The sequence below is a fragment of the Rissa tridactyla genome, chromosome W (assembly GCF_028500815.1).
Source record: "Rissa tridactyla isolate bRisTri1 chromosome W, bRisTri1.patW.cur.20221130, whole genome shotgun sequence".
Classification (NCBI taxonomy): domain Eukaryota; kingdom Metazoa; phylum Chordata; class Aves; order Charadriiformes; family Laridae; genus Rissa; species Rissa tridactyla.
In genome coordinates, this window is record NC_071496.1 from 18855000 (window position 1) to 18877725 (window position 22726).

A 22726-nucleotide genomic window follows, 5' to 3' on the forward strand; every position below is an offset into this window, starting at 1 on the left:
CACACTAACAGGTCAGTATGACTGTAAGAGAGTATGTTTCATACAAATGAAGCAATTCAGCAGTTGAAAAACTATTTACACTCTTTCCTGCTATTAACTGGACAAACATACAGGAGTAAGATTAAAACATGCTACAACTCTGTCTCCTGTTTTCTGAATGGGATTTTGAGATGTGCATTGCTTATTAATACTGGATAAAACCATTTAAATACTTTTCAAATGAAGATTAAAGGGGCTGTTATTCCACAAAATTTAACATTAAAATACTATGCTTATAAAATTTTTAAAACTTTTTGCCCGTAGATTTCAAATGCAAAATTTAATCACTTTTTTTTGTATTAAAAAAAAAAGAAAAAGCCTCCAGTGGCATCATTTCTTTTCAAAGAGATTCCTTTGGACTTTCAAGCTCACTTTCTTCACCTGATGTTCTAGAAAAATAATAAAGCAACATTAATAGCCGTATAAAGAATTTTAGACATAAGTCTTATTTTAAAATTCATTGACCTGGAATAAGGCTAGAATCTCAGTGTGTTGATGCACGTTCAGCAGTAGATGAAGTTTGTAAGACCGAAGCAGTTAGTGATGCCAGCTTTTCTCCTTGAGAGGACTGTCCCCCCACATGTACCACCCCCACCACCACCAATTGAGCTCAAGTCAACATGCCAAGCTGCGAACTGCAGTTATTCAGGATCTGATTTGTATTCCATTCCATTCAGGCATTCCTGAATAGTAAGCCAAACAGTTTTTTACTGTAGTTCTGACACTGGTACCGGTACCAAACATTGGTAGTGTAGAAGATGGAATCCGATATTCTTTTTGTGCTGGAAAAAGAAAAGGAAGTTTGTGTTGACTGCAGGACCATGTCATCAGCAGCGTGCACATTCAAGCTTGTAGCTTCCTTCCGCTCCAACCAGCACTCATGTGTTGGTTTGCTAGAAAACTTTACACATCCTTCTTCTGGATTTTAGCAGTGGGGTTTTTTCTGCTGAGTTATAAAACCTGAATGATTGCAGCATATTGCCCCAGGTTGTTTGCAGTGACCATTGCAACAATCATTTAAGGTTTACTTTCCCCCTTATAAACAGAGTGCTTTGTCCAAACTCTTTATGAATTTTTATCCAGAAACTATTGGGCTTTTTATGCATCCTTACTCTACTAAACTAGTTTGTTGTTGCTTTTTTTTTTAGCGGTTTAGAAATATATTTTACGCAATATTTTAGGAAGCAAGTAAGAAATAGCTGCTTTACAGAGAGAGGGTCTATGTTTTTAATTTGTGAATTGCTTTCTTTAAAATTAGGCTGAAAAACAAGCTGAAGCTGCGGAAGCTGCAGTGGTAGCAGCTGCAGTGGCTGTGACTCCAAAAGTAAGCCCTAAAAGAGGAAGACCAGCAGGTAACTTTAAACAGAAAGGAATTTTATTTATTTTTCCCCATACAAAATAACTTAATAGAGATGGTCAAAGGATTTATTGCCCCCAGATCTCCAGATTATTACAGAATATTTCCTAATATGTAAACTTCCAATTTTTATTTTATATAGATATATATTTTTAAAAAGAATATATATACACACATCTAAACTATCCTACGTGGCAACCTGAGGCATTTAGCCCATAAAGAGCCTTAAAATGTTTATGGTTATGCTGGGTCCTCTGAAATAAGGATCATTGTATTCCCTTGCAAGTATCACCTTTAGGAAAGCCTCCATAGGATTCTGCTAATTTAAAGATTATGCAATAAGACCTCTGTTTCACTGTGGCTTCACAAAGGTTTATATTTATCAAAGATGTATAAAATTGGTATTTAAGTTGTGTTAGAATATCCATAAAACAAGTTTTAAAAAAATGGAGGTAGGAAGAAGGCTGTCTATAGGTAGAGGACAGTAAAAACAAGTGAAGAGTTGGAGAGATTTTGCTGAAGACATTTAAAGTAAATCTCTGTAGACCGATGGACAACTGAGAAGAAAATATAGCTATTAGAAGCAGCATGTAATTTAAAAGATTTTGCTAATATTTCTGCAGTACTTGTTTGTGAAAGGAGCAATGATTTAATTGTAATTCTTATGGCAAGTTTGCAAGTATTCTTGAAGGAAACGTTTTAAATTTGTTTACTGCTAACACGGGGAAAGTTATTGGAGCACTTAAATATGCTATATGAGCATTTAGTCTGGGAAACAGATAATTTAATACTTTATACTCACCTGTATCTGGTGGCATTATGAAAATAACTTTTAGAAAGCGCAACCATAGTTAGTTCCCAGCAAACTATTTAAGGCTAGATGTGAGAAAATGAAGTATTACCTTAGTACTTCACCTGCTTTCATTATATTTATTATATGAACATTTTAAATATTTTAATGATGTGTGGGGGATTATATTGATCTTTCAAATGAATTGTGTTTATACGAGCTATTGTCTATAAGAGCAGGAAAGGACCTCTATAAGAGATGCTTTGGCACCCTATGGGAAATGTCTACTGTGCAGCATTCTCTCACATTAATATGATGCATGCATCTCTTGCTTAGCAGTGCTCCACACTAACACCAGCAGCACTTCAAACACTGGGCTGTTAGGTTTTTTCCTAACAGAATGTTCACTGGGGATAGCAGATAAGCATATTCCATAAATTTCAATCCATAATGGCAGCATACTAAGTATTTTCATTTTACAGAATTCGAAGGGTATAAAGGTCAAGAAGGTGGATAAACTATTTAGCTCGCTTTAACACAGAAACACGGTGAAATTGAGAAAATGTAGAACTGTGCTGTATACCTCAGTGTGGTGGTAGAATTTCTTGCCACTGATTTACTCTCAGGGAAAGGGATGGAAGCTCCATGAAGCTCTTAAGCCTACTACTAATAAATAGGCTAAGTTTAGACTTGCACACTAAATTACTTAATTTTTTTCCTCCCACTTATTGTCTTATTATTCCACTTATTATCCTCTTGTTTCAGGCTTTTTTTTTTATTTATTTATTATCTGCGTAACATGAGGCAGGGCCATTCCGAGTGCACTGGGTGGAAAAGGCACGCGAACAGATGATTTAAACCTCTTAGACTGCTGTCTTAAAGTACCAAAGTGTTGGTTGAGATTTTAATTTTCCAAAGGGATCTCGATTAAACTTTGATACACAGTTCCAACATTTGAATCTTTTTAGAGTATTTACCCTACTCAGTTTGACTCAAGTGTTGCTTCTATGCGTTGACATGAGAAACAATCCTTTTAGATAAGGAACGGCTGATGGCTGTAGACTAACCTGTTCTTTTTATATAATTAGCTACTGAAGTAAAGGTTTCAAGACCAAGAGGGAGACCCAAATTGGTGAAACCACCTTGGCCTTCAGAGACCGACATGTGAGTTGGCTTTTTATACAAAATGCCTGTCTTTATTGTAAACCAAATGGTTGCATTTGATGAGCTGTCATGACTTACTGAGTTCCTGCCCAGCGTTTTCCTTGTAGTACTCAGTATAAGTTGGATGTTGCAGTCAGGATGGGTGGACAACCAGATGGGTTAAAAAAGTGGTTGGATGATTGGGCTCAGAGGATAGGGGTTAATAGGTTGTTTTCTACCTGGAGGCTGGTAACAAGTAGAATACTGCAGGGGTCTATCCTGGGACCTGTCCTGCTTAACATCTTTATCAGTGACCTGGAGGAGGCGACAGAGTGCACCCTCTTCAAGTTTGCAGATGACAGCAAATTGGATGGGGGGGGGGGAGGAGGGGCAGTGAATACACTTGAAGGCAGAACTGCCATCCAGAGGGAACTAGACAGGTGGGAGGAACAGGCTGACAGGAACCTCATGAAATTCAACCAGCACAGATGCAAAATCCTGCCCCTGGGAAGGAAGAACCCCTGGCAACGGTACAGGCTGGGGACTGACTGCGGAGCAGCTCACTGAAAAGGACCTGGGGATCCCGGTAGACAGAAAGCTGACCATGAGCCAACAGTGTGCCCTGGCAGCAAAGGAGGCCAACAGTATCCTGGGCTGTACGAACAGGAGCATAGGCAGTTGTACTGGGTCTGGCTGGGATGGAGCTAACTTTCCCCATAGCAGCCCTCATAGTGCTGTGCTTTGTATTTGTAGCTAGGATGGTGTTGATAGCACACCAATGTTTTGGCTATTGCTGAGACATAGTCGGAACAGCTGACCCAAACTGACCAAAGGGATATTCCATACCATATGACATCGTGCTCAGCAATAAAAGCTAAGAGAAAGGAGGGGGAGGAGGGGCATTCGTTATTAAGGCATTTGTCTTCCGAAGCAATCGCTATGCACGCTTCCCAGGAAGTGGCTGGACATCACCTACTGATGGGAAGTAGAGAATAAATCTTGTTCTTTTTCTTTTTTTTTTTTTTTGACCCATGTGTTTTTCATCTTATTTTCTCCCCCTGTCCTGCTGAGGAGGGGGAGCGACAGAGCGGCTCGGTGGGCATCTGGTAGCCAGCCAAGGTCAACCCACCACAGCAGTAGATTGAGAGAAGTGATTAGCCCCCTCTATTCAGCACTTGTTAGACCACATCTAGAATCCTGGGTCCCCCAATACAAGAAAGATGCCGACTAACTGGAGTGAGTTCAGCAGAGGGCCACCAAGCTGGTCAGAGGGCTGGAACACATGTCCTATGAGGAGGGGCTGAGGGAAATGGACTTGTTCAGCCTGGAGAAGAGAAGGCTTTGGGGGAGATCTAACAACAGCCTTCCAATACCTACAAGGAGTTAATCAAGAAGAAGGAGCCAGGCTCGTCGTGACGGTGCGTGGTGGGAGGATGAGAGGCAACGGGCATAAATTGAAACAAGAGAGGATCAGACCGTATATGGGGAAATACCTTTTCACCCTGAGGACAGTCAAACCGTGGGGCAGGTTGCCCAGAGAGGTTGTCCTGTCTCCATCCTTGGAGGTTTTCAAGGCCATACTGGAGAAAGCCCCGAGGGACACCACCTGAACCATCCCCAGCAAGGGGTTGAACAAGAGACTTCCAGAGGCCCCTTCCAACCTGAATTATCCTATGATCCCATGAAATGAAAGATCTAAGAGTGAGCCAACTTTGTGCAGGTGGAGTATTTGATAGCAAAAACTAAAAAGTACATCTCCCTGAATTGAGAGTTAGGTTCTCTTTTAAACTGGGTATAGAAAATGAATATGAAGCTTAAATAATTTACCGTGTTTTAGCGTTCATGAAGAGGAGAAGACAAAGAAAAAAGGACTGGAAGAAAAGTCCAAAAAACAAGGGAAAAAAGATGAGGAGCATCAGAAGGAAGAAGACAAATCGAGGAAGGAATTTGATAGAAGAGAAGCAAAGAGGGAGACCGAACCAAAACGGAGAAATACTTCCCAAGTGGGTTCAGCATCAGTGTCTGATTCTGAAGAGGATGAAGGAGAACATGAAGGTGATAAGGTATATTACTCTTTATTGACTTACTTATTGTAAAGAACAGTAGTTCACTGAAAATATTTCTTAAAGCTAATACTAGGTCTTCAATTTTGTCTATTAAGTGTCGGAGCCTTGTGTCTGGCTAATATAGATGCATGTCTTGGAAATGAGAAGTTGCAGAATTCCTTTCTGTCAAATAACCTTTTCAATAACTTTCAGATATTTACAAAGAAAAAAAAAATTATAATTCTTTATTTTTTTAAAAGATGGATTTAAATGTTTTATTGTAGCAAAAGTTTGTTGGTTTGGTTTTTTTTAAATATGCTTACTTGAATGCGTATATTTTTTTGTCCTGAGTGTTGAGAATCTGTGGGGTCTGTGAAAGATAGGAAGCTGTCTCTAGCTGATTATTTGGGAATGGCTTTGGGTCTTTTGGTGCTTGGGATATTCTTCTCCATATCTGAGAGAAAGCGCTAATAAAACTCAGCTTCTTATCTGCATATAAAATATTTGGATTTAGTTACAGAGGAATGCTAACTCTCATCAGGGCGTTTCATGGGCTAGAGCAATAATGTGTAGACATCTAGAGCAGGTAGGTTTAACTATTGACGTTTGTGACGTTCAGCAATCTAAAGACTCCTCTCTTCTCACCCTAAAACCCTAAATAAAAGCAGAAGAAAAAAGGAGGGAGAAACTTTCAAGGAGCTCATCGAAGAAACATGTTACAAGGCCAACATGAGAGAGAACTGGCAGAAAGAAAGTGTAAGCAAGAGGAGCAAATGGAATCTGAGCCGTGAGTGTGTTTTAATACATAGTGTCTGTACATTGTGGTAGTACTTTGAAACTAAGAGGAGGCACAAAACCTGACAAAATTCCCAATTGGTTTGCGCTATGTTCTGTGTCCTCCCTCCCTCTGCCTTTTTTTTTTCCCCCTAAGCATTATTTAACTTTTTAAGTAGAGAATAAAAAAGCTCTTGTAAATCAATATGTAGTATTGTGGGAGGATGGGAAAAATTGAATCCAGAAATTAAGTGATGTCAGTCTTTCAGTGACTTAGATTTCCTAACAGTAGGACAGAGTTGGTGGGTTCTGTTTAGAAGTATCCTGAGAATACCTGAAGAGAGAGCTAACTCTCTTGTTCCAGCAGGGCCATGTATTAAATTTTAAGTAAGTCTTGAATACATGAGATTGAGATTTATATCAAAATTCTACAGCCATGAATTAAGTTGCTCAGGTTGTGGAATACATAGGGTTCCCTGGAAAACACTTCCTTCTCTGTCTGGCAGCCAGAGGCTATACTATCAGACAGAACAAGGAAGAAGTTACACTTTATGTTACTCCGTCTCTGCAAAGCCAGTTGAGTAATATCAAGCAGTTTGCAGTCAGAAGATAAATTATCACAAATGAACCAAGCATTAGGATGGATAGAAGATCCTGCCAGAAACTTAGGGGGTTGGGACAGCAGGAAGAAATCAGTCTGACCCATTCTCAAGATCTATTCCACAAGTGGGTAAAGAAGCCACCACCATGAGATCGAGATGTTCCCATCCACACAGTTCTTGGGAAGGAGGAAGAAGGGGGAGAACAAGGCAAAATTTCTGGGAATTAGGAGAAGAAAACGGTCTCCTTCATCTGTAACAATAAAATTATAACCTTTCTCTATCCTTTAACAAGAATCTAGATTTATTTACTCCCCCCCTCCCCCCACAAGTGATTTCGTCTCTTCCTCGTCAGTTATTCTTTCTCTAGAAACCTAAACACACTTCTTCCTTGGGGCAAACCTAAACTTTTCCAATGTCCCAAAGACACAAAATTGTTTTTATCGTTTCTGCAATTCTTAATATATATGTAAATCTGACACGCTTTTTGATTTCTGCAACAAATGGTCTTGTGTTGTTTTGGTTATCATACAATCATAGAATGGTTTGAGTTGGAAGGGACCTTAAAGATCATCTAGTTCCAACCCCCCTGCCGTGGGCAGGGACACCTTCCACTAGACTAGGTCGCTCAAAGCCCCATCCAGCCTGGCCTTGAACACTTCCAGGGAAGAGGCATCCACAGCTTCCCTGGGCAACCTGTTCCAGTGCCTCACCACCCGCACAGTAAAGAATTTCTTCCTGATATCTAATCTAAATCTACCCTCTTTCAGTTTAAAACCGTTACCCCGCGTCCTATCACTACACTCCCTGATAAAGAGTCCCTCCCCATCCCTCCTGTAGGCCCCCTTTAGGTACTGGAAGGCTGCTATAAGGTCCCCCCGGAGCCTTCTCTTCTCCAGGCTGAACAGCCCCAACTCTCTCAGCCTGTCTTCATAGGGGAGGTGCTCCATCCCCCTGATCATCTTCGTGGCCCTCCTCTGGATCCACTCGAGCAGGTCCCTGAGCTGGTCCCTGATCCCTCGAGCTGGGGGCCTCAGAGCTGAACACAGTACTCCAGGTGGGGTCTCACGAGAGCCGAGTCTTCTTTACTTTTAAATAGGTTTCATATTTTATGTACATGTACAAGTTCAAGCATTCTTATGGATATTTGACCAGAACAGTTTAGTTTGGCAACTTTATACACCTGCCACATTTAGACAAAGAGTTCTGAAATTTCATAGGCAGAAGTTCTAATGCTAGGTAACTATATATAGGCAATTATCTTACACTGTATTTACTTGCCTACTGAGTAGACCAGGAGGATTTGGAAAAATTTGATAAGTCTCATAAGTTTCTGTGCAATATGGTCCAAGCTTCCTTTTCTTTCAGCTTAATACCACTCTAAAACACAGAAGAAAGAGTATGCAGAATTCTGTCCCACCTTAAGCTATCTAGACCAGTAGCAGAACATCCTATAGAAGTTCCTTCTACCTACACTATAGAAATGAGTGAAGAATTTCTTCTAAAAAATATTTGTTCATATCTAGAGTGGAATTAACATACGATTATATTTCTGTTAAGTTGAGGAGAAAACCCTGTAAAGAAAACATTAATTAAACATGATTAAGTAGCTTCAAATTAGAAATGATTAGTTCAGTGAACTTACTGACATTAACTCACTTTTTCTTAGTGCCAACTTCATGCTTCTCTTTCTTTTCCTCAGTGTTCTCTCCATTCTGTTGTGATTGGTTGATGTCCTGAATTTCAGACCCTCCATTTAGTGTCTTCACACCTTTAAAATTAAGGGGAAAGAATCAGTGCTGCAGGAAGCCAGAAAAGCAAAATTCTGTCATAAGAAGCATCAACTTCAACACTACAAACGTTTTTCATATAATCTTGAAATCTACCAGCTGAAGCTATATATAAAAGAAAGAAGAGATATTATGATGACTTAAGAATTCAGTATACTTCAGTCCCATAAATTGCGTTATCTAAATAAAATGAGCAAGCATATGAAATATTGCTGAAGGCTACAATTTCAAGGTAATTCACAACACACTTCAAGCAAACTCAAGAACATTTGAAAATTAATTTGAGAAGTATTAAGTGTATGACAGTTAACCTGAAGTTAGTAATCCTCTGCCCCTCCAGTTTTGGGGACTGACGAATGGGTAAACAAGAAAATTGGACAGATCAATACCTGGCTCCAAAACTGGTGCTACCAGCAGGGCTTTGGGTTCTATGATCATAGTTTGATCTACGGGACACCGGGCCTGCTCGCTAAGAATGGGAAAACCCTATCCCAAAAGGGGAAAAGGGTACTAGGACAAGAGTTAGCAAGGCTCATGGACAGGGCTTTAAATTAGTATCGAAGGGGGAAGGGGATAAAACCAGGCCCACTAGTAATGAGCCTAGGGATAAAGGGCCAAGGATGGGGGTGAAATCGGTAGCCCAGCTCAAGTGCATCTACACGAATGCACATAGCATGGACAACAAATGGGATGAGCTGGAAGCCATTGTGCAGCAGGACAGCTATGATGTAGTTGCCATCACGGAAACGTGGTGGGATGACTGTCATGACTGGAATGCTGCGATGAATGGCTATAAGCTCTTCAGAAGGGACAGGCAAGGAAGGAGAGGTGGGGGTGCGGCTCTGTACATTAGGGAGTGTTTTGATTGCATAGAGCTAGATTCCAGTGATGATAAAGTCGAGTGTTTATGGATAAGGATGAAGGAGAAGGCAAATAAGGGAGATCTTGTGCTGGGAGTATGCTACAGACCACCCGACCAGGATGAGGAGACAGATGGAGTATTCTATAAGCAGCTGGCTGAAGTCTCGCAATTGCCAGCCCTTGTTCTGGTTGGGGACTTCAACCTGCTGGGCATCTGCTGGGAATACAACACAGCAGAGAGCAGGCAGGCTAGGAGGTTCCTCGAGTGCGTGGAAGATAACTTCCTGACACAACTGGTAGGTGAGCCTACCAGGGGAGGTGCCTTGCTAGACCTACTGCTCACAAACAGAGAAGGACTCGTGGGAGATGTGGTGGTCGGAGGCCGCCTTGGGTTTAGTGATCATGAAATGGTCAAGTTTTCAATTCGTAGTGATGTAAGGAGGGGGGTTAGCAAAACCTCCACCTTGGACTTCCGGAGGGCGGGCTTTGGCATGTTCAGAACACTGGTTGAGAGAGTCCCTTGGGAGACAGTCCTGAAGGGCAAAGGGGTCCAGGAAGGCTGGACGCTCTTCAAGAAGGAAATCTTAAAGGCCCAGGAGCAGGCTGTCCCCAAGTGTCGCAAGTCTAAAGGGCGGGGAAAATGGCCAGTCTGGATGAACAAGGAACTTCGCATGGGACTTAGGAATAAAAGGAGGGTTTACCACCTTTGGAAGAAGGGACAGGCAACTCAGGAGGAGTACAGAGATCTCGTTAGGTTATACAGAGAGAAAATTAGGAAGGCAAAAGCCCAGCCGGAGCTCAACTTGGCCACAAACCTTAAGGAGAACAAAAAAAGTTTTTATAAATACATCAACAAAAAGAGGGCCAGGGAGAATCTCCATCCCTTACTGGGTGCCGGGGGGAAAGTTGCAACCAAGGACGAGGAGAAGGCTGAGATACTTAATGCCTTCTTTGCCTCCGTCTTCAATAGTCACACCAGCTATCCCCAGGGTGTTCAGCCTCCTGAGCTGGAAGATAAGGATGGAGAGCAGAACAACCCACCCATAATCCAGGAGGAAGTAGTCAATGATCTGCTTCTGCACCTAGACGCACATAAGTCTATGGGGCCGGATGGGATTCACCCAAGAGTACTCAGGGAGCTGGCAGGAGAGCTCACCAAGCCTCTCTCCATCATTGATCAACAGTCTCGGTCAACAGGGCAGGCACCAGATGACTGGAGGGTGGCTAATGTGACGCCCATCTACAAGAAGGGTCGGAAGGAGGATCCGGGGAACTACAGGCCTGTCAGCCTGACCTCGGTACCTGGAAAGATCACGGAGAGGATCATCTTGAGTGAGCTCTCAGGGCAAGTGCAGGGCAGCCAGGGCAACTGTCCCCCATAGCATTCTCCTGGAGAAGCTGGCAAATCATGGCATAGACAAGTGTACTCTTCGCTGGGTTAAAAACTGGCTGGATGGCCGTGCCCAGAGAGTTGTGATTAATGGGGTGAAATCCTCTTGGCAGCCGGTCACCGGTGGTGTCCCTCAGGGCTCAGTTTTGGGGCCAGTTTTGTTTAATATCTTTATCAATGATCTGGACGAGGGGATTGAGTGGTATTTAAGAAACATCTAGATGTGGCACTTCAGGGCATGCTCTAGTGACAGAGGTTGTAGGGGTTTTTTTTGTGTGTGTGTATGGTTGGACTCGATGATCTCAAAGGTCCTTTCCAACCATGAAGATTCTGTGATTCTATGATTCTAAGTGATCAGCATATATATATTTCAAGAGTGGCTAAGCAGGAGGCAGTCCCAGGCCAGAGCTGTGAGAGAAAGCAGCCACTCTTGAATGTCCCTTAACAACTTGAACTTGGTTCACAAAGTAGTGGAGATCGGATATAAACAAGAAACTAAAAATGAACTGTGAGGCTAACCGAAAGAACTATTTTCTTTAAAACACCACATAAATTATTAACTATGGAAGCTCATTCAGCTATTATATTCCTAGAAGTATGCTAACTGAATTGACTTCATTACTAATCTTCTTCCTTCTCTACTCCCACGATGCAACTTGGAAGATAACTGCAGTGTAATTAGTTACTAAAGAAATCTTACTGTATTATAAAGTTCATTAAAAATATAGCACAAACATAGCTGGTAATGTTTCAGTCTCTGTGCTACTATAGTGAAGTCACCTGGGGAGAGTGCGATGAAGTACACCAACACCTACCTGTTAGTTCTTTTTCCTTTTCTATTTTTTTGGTTGGACCTTTCTTCCAATGTTCTTTGGGTTTTTTTGTTTCCTCGTGCTGCTTCTGCTCAGCAAGTGATTTATTTAGTACCTGTGAGAGAACAGAATCTCCTTCTCCAACTAGAAACATGGTCTTGAACTTGTTATAGAGCATTGTAGATTTTTCCATGATAACTTGGCTAACTTTGAACTTCCGTATCTGAAAATGAAAAGGTAAAACAGTCAACTCCACTTATATATACACATATCTACTTAATCTCAGTAAGTGCTATATGAAATTCTTAACTTGTCGTATGTTAATGTTTAGACTTGAAGTGAAACATGCTCCAAAGTAGTAAATAAACTCGATGTCAATTAAAAAAAAAGTTTCCCTTTTGAAGTTACTTTAAATGAAGTTGCAAAACTCACCTTCTTTAGAGTCAAAATCATCTCTGTGTGTTTTTGAGCTTGTTGCATTGTGACCTGAAGGGAAGCAAGCTCATCAAGAGCCTCAATACACCTGTTCACATCCTGTATATAAACAAAAGTCTGATTTGAAAACTTTGTTTAAATGCTAACAATCTTTGGTAGCCCCATTAAGAGGGAAAAAAAATATAAAATTGAAGGAAATGTTGAGTTTTAGTTCCTGTTCTTGGGGAAAAGTAGCAAAAAAGCAAGTCAGACACTGCTTAGATCTCTCTCTAAAGAGATGAGATCTTCACTCATCAAATAATATATGAAGATACTAAAGTTGTAGAAACCACCTGGATACACACCAGAGAAAAAGAAGGATTTGGGACTACTCTCAGTAGAATATGATAGTTGTCACACTAACTCAGTGATAAATACAGTAAAGAAAGCATCTTTGCTCTAGCTCTACAACCAATCTTATAAAATCTTCTAATCCAGGCAAGAATAAGATTATATATCTGTGAGCTTTTATTTCAAGTATTTTTACATTTGAAGTGAATTTACTATCTGGAGTTCAGCTGGCAGAAAAATATTTAAACTGAACCATTTTTCTGAGGTGAAAATTTTTAAATTTAATATGAATTACTTTGAAAATTTTTATAGACTTAAGAGTTGGCTGTACTAGAAACAAATGTTTTACTCTTTAGCATGATAGCACAAACTCGTAGACTGAGTTGAAACTGCTCACTACTTCTCATGCTGCTAAGTGCAGAAGCCACTGCAGTGTTTGTTGTGAAAGACGACTTCGCTTAAACTAGTAGTTTCTCATTACACAAATAGCTTTCATGAAACAAAAGTGCTATATTAGAAGCCAAATCCCTTTCAACACTTTTCACATGATGGTACTCTGAGATGAGTAATCAAGAAAGAAATTCTCCAAACCAGGTCTTTCAAATTAAAGAATTCCTTTACTTCTCAAGATATATTGTTTAATAAATCATACTTCAAACCAGGCATTCAAAAAATATTTCCTACCTGAATTGTACACATACATCAATGAACAAAATATACTTACTAGATTATCAATTTTGAGCGAATTTTTAATTTCTGCATGTATCCTTTGAAGCCTGGAATCCATTGATGTTTCTAAAGATCAGAAATAGAAGTCATGAATATTTAATAATATCATGAGATGTTTTTGTGGAAACATTTCTACAAACCTGAACTTGAGATACAGAATGCAAAAAATTATGAGTAGGCAACTCATATTAAGTTTTCCTAAGGTGCATTAAGGAAGCAAATAATGTAGGTGTTTTGGTTTTTTTTAACTGGACACACAACAACAACATGAAATTACAACTGAATATTTTTTGCTGTAATATCCAACTGTTGCCCTCTAGAAGTTAACCCAGGTTAAAAGAAAGTTTCAATAAATAGTAAGAGCTGGGAAACTGTAGGAGCTTTATGATGAGAGGATACCTGAATATTGATGCTTTGGATTTCAGAAACTTGGACACAGTCATAGTCCAAATCCATCCAAATAAAGTAGTTCACGATGTATGTGCCCTAACAAGTAGTAAAGACAAACAAATAAGTTGATCTCTAACTCATAGGTGATAAAGATCTGTATTGGGTTTATGTGGCAAGGTTTTGGTAGCAGGGGGAGCTGCAGGGGTAACTTCTGTGAGAAAAGATCAGGGGCTGTGCCTGCGCTGGACAGAGACGATTCCAGATGGCTCTGCAATGGATCCACTGCTGGCCAAAGATGAGCCAATCAGCGAAGCTGGTGGGGCCTGTGTGAAAGCATATTTAAGAAAGGGTAAAAACCACTGCGCAGCAGAGTGTGAGAGAGAGGAGCAAGGGGAAAAAAAAAACAAAAAACAACCCACAGTGTGAGAAACAATCCTCCAAACACCAAGGTCAGGGAAGAAGGAGGGTGTGGTGGGTTAACCTTGGCTAGCTGCCAGGTGCCCAGCAAGCCACTCTGCCACTCCCCCTCAACAGGACAGGGGGGAAGAAATATGATGAAAAACTTGTGGGTCGAGATAAGGACAGGGAGATCACTGAGCAATTACTGTTGTAGGCAAAACAGACTCAACTTGGGGAAATTAATTTAATTTATTGCCAATCAAATCAGAGGAGGATAATGAGAAATAAGAACAAATCTAAAAAAAACCTTCCACCCACCCCTCCCTTCTTCCCAGGCTCAACTTCACTCCTGACTTCTCTACCTCCTCCCCCAAGCAGCGCAGGGGGATGGGGAATGGGGGTTGTGGTCAGTTCACAATGCTTTGTCTCTGATGCTCCTTCCTCCACATGCTGTTTCTCTACTCCAGTGTGAGGTCCCTCCCATGGGAGACAATCCTTCATGACCTTCTCCAATGTGGGTCCTTCCCACAAGCTGCAGTTCTTCAAGAACTGCCCCAGCATGGGTCCTTTCCATGGGATGCAGTCCTCCAGGAACAGACTGTTCCAGCATGGGTCCCCCATGGGGCCAAAGGTCCTGCCAGAAAACCTGCTCCAGTGTGGGTCCTTCCCACGGGCTGCAGTTCCTGCTAGGAGCCTGCTCCAGCATGAGCTCTCCACAGCGTCACAGCTTTCTTCAGGGCACATCCACTTGCTCCGGCGGCATGGGGTCCTCCTTGGTCTGCAGGGCGACAACCTGCTTCACCATGATCTTCACCACAGGCTGCAGGCTGGTGAAGGCTCTGCTCTGGCGCCTGGAGCACCTCCTCCACCTCCTTCTTCACTGACCTTGGTGTCTGCAGAGTTGTTTCGTTCACGTTTTTCTCATTCCTCTCTCTCACAGCTGCTGTGCAGTGTCTTTTTTACCCTTTCTTAAATATGGTTTTACAGAGGTGACACCATCATTGCTGATTGGCTCAGCTTTGGCCAGCGGCAGGTCTGTCTTGGAGCCAGCTGGAACTGGCTCTATCTATCTGACACAGGGGCAGCTCCTGATCTCTTCTCACAGAATCCACCCCTGCAACCCCCACCTTCTCCGCCACCAAAACCTTGACACATAAACCCAGTACAGAGGGGAAGGAGGTGCTTCAGGTGCCAGAGCAGAGATTCCCCTGTAGCCATGGAGAGCCAGAGCAAGTACCCACCCTGCAATCTGTGGAGAGGCCATGCTGTAGCAGGCTCCTGACAGGAACTGCAGCCAGTGGGGAGGACCCACGCTGGAGCAGGGAAATGTGTGAGGAGGAAGGATTAGCAGAGATGAACTGTTATCAACTGACCACGACTCCTCTTTCCCCATCTCTGCTGTGCTGCTAGGGGCAAGGTAGGGGGAGGGATAGAAGAGTTGTGAATGAAGGAGTGAAGTTGAGCCTGGGAAGAAGAGGGGGTGGGAGGAAGGTGTTTTAGTTTTTGTCTTTGTTTTTCACCATCCTACTCTATTTTTAATTGGCAATAACTTAAATTAATTTTCCCCAACTCAAGTCTGGTTTTCCCCCTGATGGTTATTGGTAAGTGATCTTCCTGTCCTTACCTTGACCTATGAGCTTTTCCATCTTATTTTCTCCCTGATCCTGTTGAGGAGGGAGAGTAAGAGAGCAGCTGGTTGGGGGTCTGGCAGCCAGCCAAGGTCAACCCATCACATTTATTTGGATTTTCTTTTGTATACAAGTGGTATACATACTAAGTAATATTGTAGGCAAACTGCTTATTTTGTTTGTCCCATCTGTCTTGGGCACATTTATATAAAAATCTCTCTTCCTGCCAACACTGGAAATGATTCCAGTTTAAATCACTATATTTCTACTATATAACAAAAGATAGGTGGAACATGAAGGCAGTGGTTTGAACTGCCCTTTAGACTGAGAAGGGTAGGGTTGGTTTGGAAGTCTCGTCTGGTGGTCAAGAACTCAGTAACTATCCCAAATCTAAGCCCCTTCCCTGGAAAAGGATACCATCTGACTATTTGCAAGGGGCCCCCTCTGATTATTCTGCTATGATGGAACAATTGTGAAGATAAAGAACTAAAGTGATTCAGTTCAAAGAAACAGAACCTTTGATTTCATATGCTGGTGAATGGAGAACATGTAAAAGGTTTAAAAACTAGGATGATAATAAGATGAGAATACTGAAGACTAGTTCTAACACGCTGCTGAAGGAAAGAATGTAGAAGGCCTAAAACAAGAATACACTGCTTCAAAGATCTGAAGAAAGTAATCACAGATCAAACATGTTTGACTGAGATCACAAAACTGCCTTAGCAGTAAGTCTAGATATGTGTTTCTTTTAAAAAAATTAAGATATTTAAAAAAATTGTGTATTTATATATTCTGTGCATGTATATACATATTAAGAATATTTAATATTCTTTAAACTAACCTCTCTTCTTCTCCATCTTCTTAACTTCTGATTTCTTACCTTCTTTATTTTGCCTATAAAAACATGAAAGCATTTTTACAATGCTGTTTTCTAAAGTCTTGAGGGGGTTTTATTATTATTATTGTTAAATGAGATGTTTTGAGACATTCAAACTGTGTGAAAATACAGAAGTCAAACTCTGGTTTCTTCAAAGACCAAAATAAATTAAATTAATTTATTTATTAAGATACTGCAGATAAGGAATCCTCCAGATTAGCAGACTGTTTCCCCTAGAAGTAGCAAATGAAAGTATTATTAAAATGTAAAAAATTAGATAAAACTGCATGTATGAAAAAGATTGACGGAGAGAGAATATTGTAAGAAGACACAAATTTAAAACTGACATTCAAGTTTATCTCAGGGAATTATGGGAAAAAAATTGATTATATGAGAAATAAAATAACTTCCACAGCAACTCTACTAAAAGAAGTACAGGAATAACTAAGCTATAAGAACATAACAATCTTTAAAGAAAACTCCTAAAATATTTTTATTAACAAAAAAAACCCCAAACAAACCCTATTTATCAAGTCTTCAGTCTTGTTTTATGATGGAATTTAAAAGCCTTATTTTAATTGGTATATTCCACCATTCTGTGAGTTTTTCCAAATGTCATAAAAATAAGCATCCATTAAATAAAAATCCTGCATGTGTATCAGTGTGGGAAAGCAACAGAAGATCAGCAAGGAGGATTGTAAATATGCTCAAGTGACTCGCACCTGGGGTAAAACACATATATCACACTAATTGTTATTCAGTCTCGGGTGATTCCAAGGAAAACAATTGCACTTAGAATCATAGAATCATAGAATCTTCATGGTTGGAAAGGACCTCTGAGATCATCGAGTCCAACCAAACAACCTACAATCTCTGCCACTAGAGCATGTCCCGAAGTGCCACATCTAGACGTTTCTTAAACACCTCTAGGGATGGTGACTCAACCACCTCCCTGGGCAGGCTGTTCCAGTGCCTGACCACTCTTTCAGTAAAGGAATTCTTCCTAATGTCTAATCTAAACCTCCCCTGCCGCAACTTCAGGCCATTTCCTCTGGTCCTGTCATTATTCACCTGGGAGAAGAGGCCAACACCCACCTCTCTCCAACCTCCTTTCAGGTAGCTGTAGAGGGCAATGAGGTCTCCCCTCAGCCTCCTCTTCTCCGAACTAAACATGCCCAGCTCCCTCAGCCTCTCCTCATATGACCTGGTCTCCAGACCCCTCACCAGCCTGGTAGCTCTCCTCTGGACACGCTCCAGCACCTCAATGTCCCTCTTGTACAGAGGGGCCCAGAACTGAACACAGTACTCGAGGAGAGGCCTCACCAGTGCCGAGTACAGAGGCACGATCACTTCCCTACTCCTGCTGGCCACGCTATTCCTGATACAAGCCAGAATGCTGTTGGCCTCCTTGGCCACCTGGGCACACTGCTGGCTCATGTTAAGCTGGCCGTCCACCAGCACCCCCAGGTCCTTTTCTGCTGGGCAGCTTTCCAGCAGCCACTCTTCCCCAAGCCTGTAGCGTTGCTTGGGGTTGTTGGGACCGAAATGCAGGACCCGGCACTTGGCCTTATTAAACCTCATACAGTTGGCCTTGGCCCATCGATCCAGCCTGTCCAGGTCCCTCTGTAGAGCCTTCCTACCCTCAAGCAGATCAACTCTCCCACCTAGTTTGGTGTCGTCTGCAAACTTACTGAGGGCGCGCTCAATCCCCTCGTCCAGATCATTGATAAAGATATTAAACAAAACCAGCCCCAAGATTGAGCCCTGATGGACACCATCGGTGACCGGCCGCCAAGAGGATTTCACCCCATTAATCACAACTCTCTGGGCATGGCCATCCACTTAGATAACATAAGTCTGTGATGGACTCAGGGACACCTTATCTAGCCATTTGAGAATCCTGGCCTGTTGTGGAAGAAGATCAAAGCACAGTGAGAAAGCTATGCCTGTTTGAACCTTATAAATACCAACAAGAACAGGGAGTCCGTGCCCTCTCTTGCTAACAAGGACTCTCGCTGCCAAGGACTCTTGCTAACAAGAACTCTCTCTTGCGTGGCAGTGCCCGCGGTCCCTGCTTGAGTGCCTCTGCCCGGGTGTTGCTTCAGAGATTTCCTGGTCTGCGAGGTATCGAGATTAAATTTGTTCTTTGCCTTTCATCTGTGGTGTGTGGTTGTTCCTGCATCCTGCCTGCATTGGCTCACACAATCAGTTTCCATAGTCCTTTCACATTTTATTCAGATACTGAATCAGACTTCCAAAAGTTTAAGATTATTATATAATTCTGCAGAATTTTGTAAAAGAAGGGGGAAAATTCTTAAATCAACCTTTAGCTGTAATCTCCTCTTAAAGTGCTAATTTGTTTTCTTTAAGTACTCCTGTAGTCAGTGCTCACAGATTGTTTTTGTCCAGTAGTATTCGTTGGGGGAAACTATACTGTCAGCAGTGTTCTCCCTGGTTGTAGAAGCATGAAAGAGTCTGAGAGACTTATGGTGTCCAGCATTCCTTTTGGCTACCTGGAAGCTAAAACTTTGTATATAAATCTGTGGGGCATGTTGACTATTGCAGTAGGGTAAACTTAAGCGATATGTTTTATCTCTTTTTTTAGATGAACAGAAATTTGATTTTGCTCCAGAGATAGTCTTGGAATTATTGGTTTCTGATTGGACAGCTTTAAAAAATGTCATTTGTGAGTTTTCAGCTAAAAAATGATAATTGCAAATGTTTGTTTGGTCTGGATGAGTGGAATACTAAAGTAGTACCTTTTATAAATAAGAGATTAGTGCAGGTTCCAAACCCAATTTATGCAACACAGCACTGTGCTTAAATTAATAAGTTGTTGAAAATGCAATATGACATTAATACAGTGTGGCATCTGACTTAAGTGAAATAGTAAATGAAGTGGTTGGACAGTAGAATATATTTCGCCAGTCACAGTATGACAGGTGTATAAAGTTGCCAAACTAAACTGTTCTGGTCAAATATCCATAAGAATGCTTGAACTTGTACATGTACATAAAATATGAAACCTATTTAAAAGTAAAGAAGACTCGGCTCTCGTGAGACCCCACCTGGAGTACTGTGTTCAGCTCTGAGGCCCCCAGCTCGAGGGATCAGGGACCAGCTCAGGGACCTGCTCGAGTGGATCCAGAGGAGGGCCACGAAGATGATCAGGGGGATGGAGCACCTCCCCTATGAAGACAGGCTGAGAGAGTTGGGGCTGTTCAGCCTGGAGAAGAGAAGGCTCCGGGGGGACCTTATAGCAGCCTTCCAGTACCTAAAGGGGGCCTACAGGAGGGATGGGGAGGGACTCTTTATCAGGGAGTGTAGTGATAGGACGCGGGGTAACGGTTTTAAACTGAAAGAGGGTAGATTTAGATTAGATATCAGGAAGAAATTCTTTACTGTGCGGGTGGTGAGGCACTGGAACAGGTTGCCCAGGGAAGCTGTGGATGCCTCTTCCCTGGAAGTGTTCAAGGCCAGGCTGGATGGGGCTTTGAGCGACCTAGTCTAGTGGAAGGTGTCCCTGCCCACGGCAGGGCAGTTGGAACTAGATGATCTTTAAGGTCCCTTCCAACTCAAACCATTCTATGATTGTATGATAACCAAAACAACACAAGACCATTTGTTGCAGAAATCAAAAAGCGTGTCAGATTTACATATATATTAAGAATTGCAGAAACGATAAAAACAATTTTGTGTCTTTGGGACATTGGAAAAGTTTAGGTTTGCCCCAAGGAAGAAGTGTGTTTAGGTTTCTAGAGAAAGAATAACTGACGAGGAAGAGACGAAATCACTTGTGGGGGGAGGGGGGGAGTAAATAAATCTAGATTCTTGTTAAAGGATAGAGAAAGGTTATAATTTTATTGTTACAGATGAAGGAGACCGTTTTCTTCTCCTAATTCCCAGAAATTTTGCCTTGTTCTCCCCCTTCTTCCTCCTTCCCAAGAACTGTGTGGATGGGAACATCTCGATCTCATGGTGGTGGCTTCTTTACCCACTTGTGGAATAGATCTTGAGAATGGGTCAGACTGATTTCTTCCTGCTGTCCCAACCCCCTAAGTTTCTGGCAGGATCTTCTATCCATCCTAATGCTTGGTTCATTTGTGATAATTTATCTTCTGACTGCAAACTGCTTGATATTACTCAACTGGCTTTGCAGAGACGGAGTAACATAAAGTGTAACTTCTTCCTTGTTCTGTCTGATAGTATAGCCTCTGGCTGCCAGACAGAGAAGGAAGTGTTTTCCAGGGAACCCTATGTATTCCACAACCTGAGCAACTTAATTCATGGCTGTAGAATTTTGATATAAATCTCAATCTCATGTATTCAAGACTTACTTAAAATTTAATACATGGCCCTGCTGGAACAAGAGAGTTAGCTCTCTCTTCAGGTATTCTCAGGATACTTCTAAACAGAACCCACCAACTCTGTCCTACTGTTAGGAAATCTAAGTCACTGAAAGACTGACATCACTTAATTTCTGGATTCAATTTTTCCCATCCTCCCACAATACTACATATTGATTTACAAGAGCTTTTTTATTCTCTACTTAAAAAGTTAAATAATGCTTAGGGGGAAAAAAAAAAGGCAGAGGGAGGGAGGACACAGAACATAGCGCAAACCAATTGGGAATTTTGTCAGGTTTTGTGCCTCCTCTTAGTTTCAAAGTACTACCACAATGTACAGACACTATGTATTAAAACACACTCACGGCTCAGATTCCATTTGCTCCTCTTGCTTACACTTTCTTTCTGCCAGTTCTCTCTCATGTTGGCCTTGTAACATGTTTCTTCGATGAGCTCCTTGAAAGTTTCTCCCTCCTTTTTTCTTCTGCTTTTATTTAGGGTTTTAGGGTGAGAAGAGAGGAGTCTTTAGATTGCTGAACGTCACAAACGTCAATAGTTAAACCTACCTGCTCTAGATGTCTACACATTATTGCTCTAGCCCATGAAACGCCCTGATGAGAGTTAGCATTCCTCTGTAACTAAATCCAAATATTTTATATGCAGATAAGAAGCTGAGTTTTATTAGCGCTTTCTCTCAGATATGGAGAAGAATATCCCAAGCACCAAAAGACCCAAAGCCATTCCCAAATAATCAGCTAGAGACAGCTTCCTATCTTTCACAGACCCCACAGATTCTCAACACTCAGGACAAAAAAATATACGCATTCAAGTAAGCATATTTAAAAAAAACCAAACCAACAAACTTTTGCTACAATAAAACATTTAAATCCATCTTTTAAAAAAATAAAGAATTATAATTTTTTTTTTCTTTGTAAATATCTGAAAGTTATTGAAAAGGTTATTTGACAGAAAGGAATTCTGCAACTTCTCATTTCCAAGACATGCATCTATATTAGCCAGACACAAGGCTCCGACACTTAATAGACAAAATTGAAGACCTAGTATTAGCTTTAAGAAATATTTTCAGTGAACTACTGTTCTTTACAATAAGTAAGTCAATAAAGAGTAATATACCTTATCACCTTCATGTTCTCCTTCATCCTCTTCAGAATCAGACACTGATGCTGAACCCACTTGGGAAGTATTTCTCCGTTTTGGTTCGGTCTCCCTCTTTGCTTCTCTTCTATCAAATTCCTTCCTCGATTTGTCTTCTTCCTTCTGATGCTCCTCATCTTTTTTCCCTTGTTTTTTGGACTTTTCTTCCAGTCCTTTTTTCTTTGTCTTCTCCTCTTCATGAACGCTAAAACACGGTAAATTATTTAAGCTTCATATTCATTTTCTATACCCAGTTTAAAAGAGAACCTAACTCTCAATTCAGGGAGATGTACTTTTTAGTTTTTGCTATCAAATACTCCACCTGCACAAAGTTGGCTCACTCTTAGATCTTTCATTTCATGGGATCATAGGATAATTCAGGTTGGAAGGGGCCTCTGGAAGTCTCTTGTTCAACCCCTTGCTGGGGATGGTTCAGGTGGTGTCCCTCGGGGCTTTCTCCAGTATGGCCTTGAAAACCTCCAAGGATGGAGACAGGACAACCTCTCTGGGCAACCTGCCCCACGGTTTGACTGTCCTCAGGGTGAAAAGGTATTTCCCCATATACGGTCTGATCCTCTCTTGTTTCAATTTATGCCCGTTGCCTCTCATCCTCCCACCACGCACCGTCACGACGAGCCTGGCTCCTTCTTCTTGATTAACTCCTTGTAGGTATTGGAAGGCTGTTGTTAGATCTCCCCCAAAGCCTTCTCTTCTCCAGGCTGAACAAGTCCATTTCCCTCAGCCCCTCCTCATAGGACATGTGTTCCAGCCCTCTGACCAGCTTGGTGGCCCTCTGCTGAACTCACTCCAGTTAGTCGGCATCTTTCTTGTATTGGG

The 22726-nt window shown here is 41.6% G+C and overlaps 1 protein-coding gene across 1 annotated transcript in view; it reads right to left on the reverse strand.

Annotated features, from left to right (window-relative positions):
• Nucleotides 1-369: 369 nt before the first annotated feature.
• The window catches only part of LOC128901900 (lens epithelium-derived growth factor-like), a 68717-nt gene continuing 46360 nt past the window's right edge, over nt 370-22726 (reverse strand). The window contains exons 7-15 of the mRNA XM_054184048.1: nt 21869-22094; nt 21100-21218; nt 16353-16405; nt 13090-13160; nt 12033-12134; nt 11604-11823; nt 8407-8518; nt 751-821; nt 370-428 (exon numbers count right to left, since the gene is read on the reverse strand). Of these exons, the coding sequence (XP_054040023.1) occupies nt 370-428; nt 751-821; nt 8407-8518; nt 11604-11823; nt 12033-12134; nt 13090-13160; nt 16353-16405; nt 21100-21218; nt 21869-22094 (1033 nt within the window). The remainder of the gene's footprint in view (nt 429-750; nt 822-8406; nt 8519-11603; nt 11824-12032; nt 12135-13089; nt 13161-16352; nt 16406-21099; nt 21219-21868; nt 22095-22726) is intronic.